Below are 9,500 nucleotides of genomic sequence, written 5' to 3' on the forward strand. Positions count from 1 at the left end.
AAAAAATATACCCTCCTTTCCCAATGTAAAGCCCTATTTGTAAATAACAGAAAATTGCATGGCTTGTAGCCCTTACTTAGGGACTGATAGGGACCATTTCAGTTCCGGAGTCATAAATATTTGACCTTTAGACTATCCAGGTTTGCAGCGGAATCTAGAAACCGTTGTATTTTCACTGTATTTTCATATAGTAGACAAAACATATCGTCATAGTTTTATTAGGATTATGACAAAGAACGATCTGAAGCCCATAGTAACCGAAATGATAAAATAAATCTTCATATGCATGATAATTTAACATTACATAATATGAAAGAACTAACTTTTACAAATTACTACTAGATTATGAATGATTCCAACAGCTGATAAAGAAAATATTATGTAAACTGGAAAAATATTGAGGGTGTCTTAATAATAATTTCACTTTTGAAATGAAATTATATATATTAAAAAAGAACTCTAGCCCATAGTAACGGAAGCATAAATTTAAAACCAGGTTAAGACAAGAAGTACTATATTATCTGGATTGCAGCCTAGTAAGAGATGATTTTGCTAAATACTAAGAAATATAATAGTCCATAAATCCTGAAAATATTGTCACATCAAAACAAAAATTACACTCTTAGAACTACCTTGTCCTAAACTTTTATGCAGGAAACTTGCCATCCCTTGGCTTAAATAATGAAGAAGATCTATTGGCTTGAAAAACAAGATAAGTTGCTTGAACTACAATATTCTGCATGTACGACATCTTTTTTATGGCACTTGACATTAACCAAGTGACATATAGCGATCGCAAATTCTGTCAGTATGTCTGTCCCGGTTTTGGTACTTTAGGCACTTCCAGGTAAGCTAGGACGATGAAATTTGGCAGACATATCAGGGACCGGACCAGACTAAATTAGAAATAGCAGTTTTTGCAATTTGGCAATCTGGAGGGGAAGTGGGGGTTGGTTAATTCGAAAACATAGAATAAAAGAAGTATTTTTAACTTGCAAATGGGTAATGGGATCTTAATGAAATTGGATGTTTGGAAGGATATCGTGTCTCAAAGCTCTTATTTCAAATCCCGACCAGGGATTGGGGGGAGTTGGGGGGACCTAAAATCTTGGAAAACGCTTAGAATGGAGGGATCGGGATGAAACTTTGTGGGAAAAATAATCAGAGGTCCTAGATACGTGATTAACATAACCGGAACGGACCTACTCTGTTTGGGGGAGTTGGGGATGGGTGCTAATTCCAAAAATAAAAAAAATGAGGTATTTTTAACTTACGAAGGAGTGATCGGATCTTAACAACATTTGAAGTTTGGAAGAATATCGTGTCTCAGAGCTTTTATTTTAGATCCAGACTGGTTGCGGTGGCATTGGGGGAATTAAGGGGGGAGCCTAAAATCTCGAAAAACGCTTAGAGTTGAGGGATCGGGATGAAACTTGGTGGTAATAATAAGCACAAGTCCTATATGCATGATTGACATAACCGGAACGGATCCGCTCTGTTTGGGGGAGTTGGGGGGAGGGTTAATTCTGAAAAATTAGAAAAAATGAGGTATTTTTAACTTACGATAGAGTGATAGGATCTTAATGAAATTTGATTTTTGGAAGGATGTCGTGTCTCAGAGGTCTTATTTTAAATTTCTCCCGGATCCGGTGAAGGGGAAGTTGAGGGAGTTTTCTTTGAGGGAGCTGGGGGTTGTTAATTTGGAAAAATCAGAAAAATTGAGGTATTTTTAACTTAAAACAGGTGACCGGATCTTAATGAAATTTGATATTTAGAAGGAACTCATGTCTCAGAGCTCTTATTTCAAACCCCGACCAGATCTTTTGACATTGGGGGGAGCTGGAGGGGAAACCTGAAATCCTGGAAAATGCTTATAAATGTCGTAGATACGTGATTGACGTAACCGGACTGGATCCACTCTCTTTGGTGGAGTTAGGTGGTGGAGTTCAGTGCTTTGGCGAGTTTGGTGCTTCTGGACGTGGTAGGACGATGAAAATTGGTAGGCGTGTCAGGGAGCTGCACAAATTGACTTGATAAAGTCGTTTTCCCCGATTCGACCATCTGGGGGGACTGAAGGAAGAGGAAAAATTAGAAAAATTGAGGTATTTTTAACTTACGAGCGGGTGATCGGATCTTAATGAATTTTAATGAACTTTTACGGTCAAAAAACTACAAATAGTTTTTAGACCATAAAAACTGATTTGCTACCTAACAATTGCCCTCCTTGACACTTTGTCACTCTTTTGCCCACAACTTCGGGTTGGCAGAATGAAAATGATGGCTAACACCGCTTGGATGTGGTTTCTAGAAATAGGGACTTTATAACTTCCTTTTTAGGGTTTAAGACCATGGCACGTCGATTGGCTAACTTATAATTTTTAAGCATTATATTTTTGGCCATCTTTGAATACAGATTGAAGTTTTGCGACATTAAATGGCAGGAAACGTTTCTCTTTTACGGACTTCGACTTTCAGGTTCTTAAATAATCATATAACGGAGTTTCATACCATGAAAATTAATTAATTATTTTATATATCCTTTTGCAAGATGCTTTAGCCCTTTCTGTGCTGGAATTGCATGTCAAAATGTACCACAAAAAAGAATAATCATAGAACAGTAGTTATTTCAAATTACAGAAAGTGTCAAGTTAATAATAAAAGAAGGTTCAAAAGCCTGATTTATGTAAATGTAGCCTGCGGCCCCGCCCTATCCTTGCCTAAATTAGCTATTTTGTGCTCCTATTCACACTTATTCGGCACTTATTTCTGTGATTTCAATGCATTTTTGTGTATCCCCCTTATGAAATATACTTCTTAAGAAAATACAATTGTGCCACGCCAAAGCTTTGGCTAAGGTCCATATTAATTCTCAGAGTATAAGGGAGATCAAACAATCATAGATAAATGTTCTTTGCCCTATATACTGCTCTTTTTAAGTAGCAAATAAAAAATGGCAGCGAAGAAATTTGAATTTTTCTGCCATTCTGTACCACGACCGCCACTATGTGTTCAAAAAAGGCGGCAAAACTGGGAAACAAATTTATAATATAACCAATTGATTCTCATGGTATGATACTCTAAAATATATTTTGAAATATCCTTAATCACAACTCATAGCAGGGTGGCATTTGCTTCCGTATTTTGGCTCAAACTGTCTCTTTCTGCACAAAGAGGGCGAAAATGTCAGACTATATAGTATAGTATATTTAATCAGTGTTTCAAGGTCTAAAACACAAAACTGTCTTTTCCAACTCCCCATCTTCACAAACCATATTAGGGGGAGTTTTCTGCATCTTGTGCCAAAAAAAGAAAATTAGGCCGAGAAAGTGTATCCTGCTGACCCAGTCTATCCTTTCCTAGATTAACTTTTTTGAATTGGTATTCACAGTGATTCAGCAGTTTTTGGAATTTAAATACAATTTTCTCTATCTCTCTTATGAAATTACATAAAAAAAAAACTAGTTTTTCTAACTGAAAGTAAGGAGCGACATTAAAACTTAAAACGAACAGAAACTATTCCGTATATGAAATGGGTTGTCCCCTCAGCAATCCCTCGCTCTTTACGCTAAAGTTTGACTCTTTGCCACAATTCTACTTTTTAAAACAATTAAAAGCTTTAGCGTAAAGAGCGAGGGATTGGGAGGGGAAAACCCATTTCATATACGGAATAGTTTCTGTTCGTTTTAAGTTTTAATGTCGCTCCTTACTTTCAGTTAGAAAAACTAGTTTTTTTTATGTAATTTCTGAACGTTTTTGAATTAATGCATGTTTGATTTTGGCTCTCCACACATAAATTATTAAAACAAAATTTACATTTTAATTCCTTTTTTGGCTAAATGGCTTTCTCTTAGTTCTGATCAGACGATTTTGAGAAATAAGGAATGGAGAAGGAGGCCTAGTTGCCATGCAATTTTTCGGTTACACAAAAAGGCAACTATAAATTTTAATTTTTAACGAATTTTTTTATTAGTAAAAAATATACGTAACTTAAGAATTAATTTACGTAACAAACTTTTATATTCTTAAATTTTTATTCTGTATATGAGGGGGTTTGTACCCTCGTTAATACCTCGCTCTTTACACTAAATCGTAAGTTTTGTGCCGATTCTTTAAGAATGACCCCTGAATCAGAAAGGCCGTAGAATAAATAGTTGAAATTACTAAAAATACTATAGCATAAAGAGTGAGGTATTTATCTCCTCCTAAATACCTCGCTCTTTATGCTAAAGTATTTTTAGAACCCCTCATATGCGTAATAATCTCTGTTCGTTTTAAGTTTCAATGCTACTCCTTGCTTTCAATTGAAAAAGCTTTTCCATGTTTATTTTTTCATTGTTTTATAGTAATTTTAGAAAATACTGCGCCCTTTTCATTGAATTTCTGTTCCCCCATGACATATTTCTCCAGGGAAAGATCCTCCCACATAGCCCCCTCGTTAAGATTGTGTGACTTTTAGGGGGTGTTTTCCCCTGTTTTCTAGAAGAAGACAAATTTTCTCAGGCTCGTAACTTTTAATGACAAAGACTAAATTTGATGAAACTTACATATTTAAAATCAGCATGAAAATGTGATTCTTTTGATGTATATTTTAGCATCAAAATTCTATTATTTAGAGTTTCGTTTACTATTGAGCCGGGTCGCTCCTTACTACAGTTCGTTACCACGAACTGTTTGAAAGAAAATAATTCGGTATGTCGGGGCTTCTGACATTATTACTCCTTTGCGGAAGTTAGGCTCAAAATTGGAAAAGGATTATATTTTTTCTCTGGGCCTCATCCGCCTCTTAGTTCGTTTATTTTCCCGTTAGTTTTCACCTGTTTTCGCTTTATAGTTGTGTTATCTCTTAGCAGTTCTTTCGTTAGTTGATTTATGGTCGTGGTATATATGTTTTATGGCTCGTATAGTTGTGTTATTTTCAAATTATACTCCATAATAGAGAGGCTCCGAACACCCAGCATTGTATATTAAGCTCTGAATTTGACGTTTTTTTCTAACGTGACCAGATTCGTCCTGCGCCCTGCGCCCTTTTCATTGAATTTTTCTTCCCCCATGACATGTCTCTCCAAGGAAAGATCCTCCCACATAGCCCCCTCCCCTCAACCCTACCCCCAAAACCAAAAAAATCCCCCTGAAAACGTCTGTGCACTTCCCAATAACCATTATTATATGTAAACACTGGTCGAAGTTTGTAACTTGCAGCCCCTCCCCCAGGGACTGTGGGGAAGTACGTCATCCCGAAAGACATAGTTATAATGGTTTTCGACTATACTGAACAAAATGGCTATCTCAAAATTTTGATCCGTTGACTTTGGAAAAAAATGTGCGTGGGAGGGGGCCTAGGTGCTCTCCAATTTTTTGGTCACTTAAAAAGGGCACTAGAACTTTTCATTTCCGTTAGAATGAGCCCTCTTGCGACATGCTAGGACCACTTGGTCGATACGATGACCCCTGGGGAAAAAAAAAAAAACAAAAAAAACAAACAAACAAATAAACACGCACCCGTGATTTGTCTTCTGGCAAAAAATAAAAAAATTCACATTTTTGTAGATAGGAGCTTGAAAGTTCTACAGTAGGGTTCTCTGATACGCTGAATCTGATGGTGCCATTTTTGTTAAGATCCTACGACTTTTAGGGGGTGTTTCCTCCTATTTTCCTAAATAAGGCAAATTTTCTCAGGCTCTTAACTTTTGATGGGTAAGACTAAACTTGATGAAACTTATATATTTAAAATCAGCATTAAAATGCGATTCTTTTGATATAGCTATTGATATCAAAATTCAATTTTTTAGAGTTTTGGTTACTATTGAGCCGGATCGCTCCTTACTACAGTTCGTTACCACGAACTGTTTGATATACTTCTCAAGAAAATACAATTCTGCCATGCCAGAGTTTTAAATAATGGTTCATATTATTTCTAAGAGTACAAGGGAGATCAAGCATCCATAGGTATATGATTTTTTTCACATATCTAGTTCTCTTTTAAGGTAATTAAATAAAAAAAAAATACGATTTTTTTAACTAAAAGTAAGGAGCGACATTAAAACTTAAAACGAACAATATCTACTCCGTATATGAAAGGGGCTTTTCCTTCTTAACCCCCCGCTCTTTACGTTAAAATTTGACTATTTCTCTTAACTAAACTTTTTAAAGCAGTAAAAAACTTTAGCGTAAAGAGCGGGGTTCTTACAATATCCACTGTACCCAAAAAAGGAACAAACGTTTGCGTACGAGAGAAACTGACATACCCAATTATAGTCGATTTTATCAAACACCAGAAAGGGAGACAAGTCTGCTATGTGATTTGCACACCAGAAACTTGGATATCCTAGCTCATTATCCTGTGGTAGCCATATGGCGCCAGAATAAGAAGATGCTTAAAACGAAACCGTACGATATAGCTGCTAAGCTAACCTCGCAAATATTAATACCTTGCTCACACCCGAATGGGATAGTTCATTTGGAGGCACATGAATATGTAAAGTCTTAGGTAAAGTTATCAAAATCTGTAAATCAACATTTGAAGTGCTCTGAAATTGTTAAAAAAGTTTAGATTCTGGAAATTGGAAGTAATTTGTTTTGTTAAATTGCGAAACTAAGTTGAAGAATTGTGGGATTTCTAAAATTATTAAGATTCTTGATATGGGAATGGTTTTGTGGTCGAAATTCGTATAATCAATCGTATTGCTCAAAAACATAAAAACCGTTGGATTTGTCGAAGTGCAAAGAATTAGCTTAAATAAATAAGAAAATTAGAGGTCAGAGACAACTAAAAATATGAATTTTTTTTTAAACTTGCAGAGTTTTGTTGTCAAACTTCAAAGAAGACAGTCTTAGAAATCTATAATTGTCAAAAACGTCACCCTATTAAATTTTGGAGGGTTCAGTAGTAAAACTCCGAAAATTAAAAGTCTTAGAACTCTGAAATTATTACAAAAAAAGTCAAGAGTCTTTAAATGTGAAACATGGGGTGTTTGGGAGGGGGTTAAGCATGATTAAAACTTTGAAGATAAAACAAATATACAAAAAGGTAGCATATAAAATTAACTGTATTATATAAGAAAGCTTTTTTTGTGTGTGTGTGGGGGGGCAATGGTTGTGACTTTGTCGACACCGTTCTTAGGATGATGTAAAACCGTTTTCTGGAAATTTATTTAAACAAAAATTTAGTTACAATTAGGCGAATGAAAGTACAGGGAGAGGGCAGTCAATGCACCTGTGCCTGTCTTGTGACTCGGATGAAATATGATTATTTCTTAAAAACGAACTCAAAAGAAAAAAGATTTCATTTTAAGTGAACAAAAATGTTTAGAGGGGAGGGGGTTCTGTCAGTTACGTCGCTAAGATGGGCTGTAATTATCACTCACTTCATGGAACGGTGTCAGTTATGTCATCTTTCTTACTAAGATGAGGTATATTTAGCATTCAAATAAACAAAATAGAACAGGAAATTATTGCAAAAAGAAACATAAGTGGGATTAAAGGGTTAGAACGAATGTAGGCCTATACCTGTCTTACGGGGCTGTTGGGGAACAAGATATCATAAGCATTTAACAAATAAGACCAATACATAAAAAGATCATGGCAGGGTTTTTTTGGGGAGGGGGGTGTATGCATATTCGCGTAGACCTCATCAATAGGGTAAGGTATAAATACTATTGAAAAAAAACAGAGTTTAAAAAAATTATAATAAGTAGGTTTGATTAGATCGAAAAAGAAGCATATGCGGAAATAGCCGTAATATTTATTCAGGTTCTAAGATCCTAAGTTTTTATTGAGATTAATATTTTCTTAGGATTCTAAGAGTCTTTTTTGTTTTTTTCTTTAATTTCCTAGGGTTAGTTGATTCGGTGTTGTCATAATAATTGCTTCTTACTACAATGTGAAAGGTAAAATAGATATGAGACTGAAAGCAGTTAAAGTGGAAATGAAGCATTGCGCGTTTGTTTTGGGATTCCATAACTTTAAAAACAATTTAATAACTTTAAAAAAACTATAAAAAACCTTTCAGCGTTTTTTTGTCTCGAAATTGCTACCGACGACCAACTTATTAGAATCGAAGATAAAAATAGACCTGAAAATGAGGATAAAGCACAGTAAAAGGAAGGTTTTTGTCCAGGGTTTGGGATTTTTTTTTTTATTAGAGTTGAAAAGAAACTGATAAAATCCAAAATAAAATGATTAAAATTTTTTTTTGGGGGGGGGGAGAAAATAAAGAATAAATTTTTGGTTTCTTTGTATAACTTTATAGGTCTCAATGTTGTCATGGCTATTGCTTATCAATACAATTTGAAAATCAAAAAAATATTTGAAGAAAAATCGAAGATAAATAAGAACTGCTTATTAGTGGATTCAGAGTTTGCGCGTCTGCGCAGGTGACTTCCTTTTGGAATTTTAGTGCTTCGTTTCCTCGACGTTGATACTATTAATATTATTGCTTCTCTTTACAATTTTGGTTAAACATAGAAAATAATTTCTGTTTATTTCAAGTTTGAATTACTAAATAACTCATTATTATTATTATTATTATTATTATTATTATTATTATTATTATTATTATTATTATTATTATTATTATTATTATTATTGTTATAATTATTATTATTATTATTATTTTTATTATTATTATTATTATTATTATTATTATTATTATTATTATTATTATTATTATTATTATTATTATTATTATTATTATTATTATTATTATTATGATTATTATTATTATATGACTTTACTTCTGCTATTAGGTTTTAATATGACCTTTTATCCTTTGCAAAAATTCCTTTTCAAAAAAGGTTTGTTTCACCAATACAGGTAAGGTCGAAATTGTCTGAATGGCGAAGTTCTGCGAACGATTATTTTCTAGAAAATTTGATGGTTTTTCGTTTCTTTTTAAGTTTTTTTCTGTTATTTCTTGTCAAAAAAATCTTACATTCTTTCCTCCATTTTAAAAATAAGTTTTATTTTCTTATGGATATTGATTGATATTGCGATAAATAGTCCTTTAAACCAGTTTTTTTTTTCAGGGTCTCCACAAGACTTTTGAGAGAAGAGCATCTTTCTTCAAGTGAAATACAGTTCTTTTTATCACCTATTATATTTTTAAGAATAAAACCAGGTGTTATACATCCAGCGATACAACGTTTATAAATTTTGATTATGTATCAAAAATAGAAATGTTTTGAATAGAAATAAAGAGCAAATATTAAAACATAGAATGAGCAGAAATTGTGCCAATTTATGAGGTTTCTGGCACCCTGCCCTTCCCTTGATTTACAACCTGAAATGTACAGACTAATCAACAGTGCTGTACTGACGGTATATTAGGGAAACAACAAAATATTAAACTGACAACTATGATTCTCATCGTTACTCTTTAAATTTCAGAATTTTCCATTTCTTGCTAAAACTTCTTGAATGGAAATAACCTTTGTTCCTCCTAGCAAATCGAAAGAAATGTTTATACCAAACGGCATATTTTTCTTGTGTAAAAGTATCCATAA

The 9,500-nt window shown here is 33.8% G+C and overlaps 1 protein-coding gene across 2 annotated transcripts in view; it reads left to right on the forward strand.

Annotated features, from left to right (window-relative positions):
• LOC136033212 (uncharacterized) overlaps positions 1 to 9,125 on the forward strand; it is a 47,183-nt gene extending 38,058 nt beyond the window's left edge. For both annotated transcript variants that reach the window (XM_065713925.1, XM_065713933.1), the window contains exon 5: positions 9,024 to 9,125. In XM_065713925.1, the coding sequence (XP_065569997.1) occupies positions 9,024 to 9,043 (20 nt within the window). In that variant the 3' untranslated portion in view covers positions 9,044 to 9,125. The remainder of the gene's footprint in view (positions 1 to 9,023) is intronic.
• Positions 9,126 to 9,500: the final 375 nt, after the last annotated feature.

Source organism: Artemia franciscana, chromosome 1 (assembly GCF_032884065.1).
Source record: "Artemia franciscana chromosome 1, ASM3288406v1, whole genome shotgun sequence".
Taxonomy (NCBI): Eukaryota; Metazoa; Arthropoda; class Branchiopoda; order Anostraca; family Artemiidae; genus Artemia; species Artemia franciscana.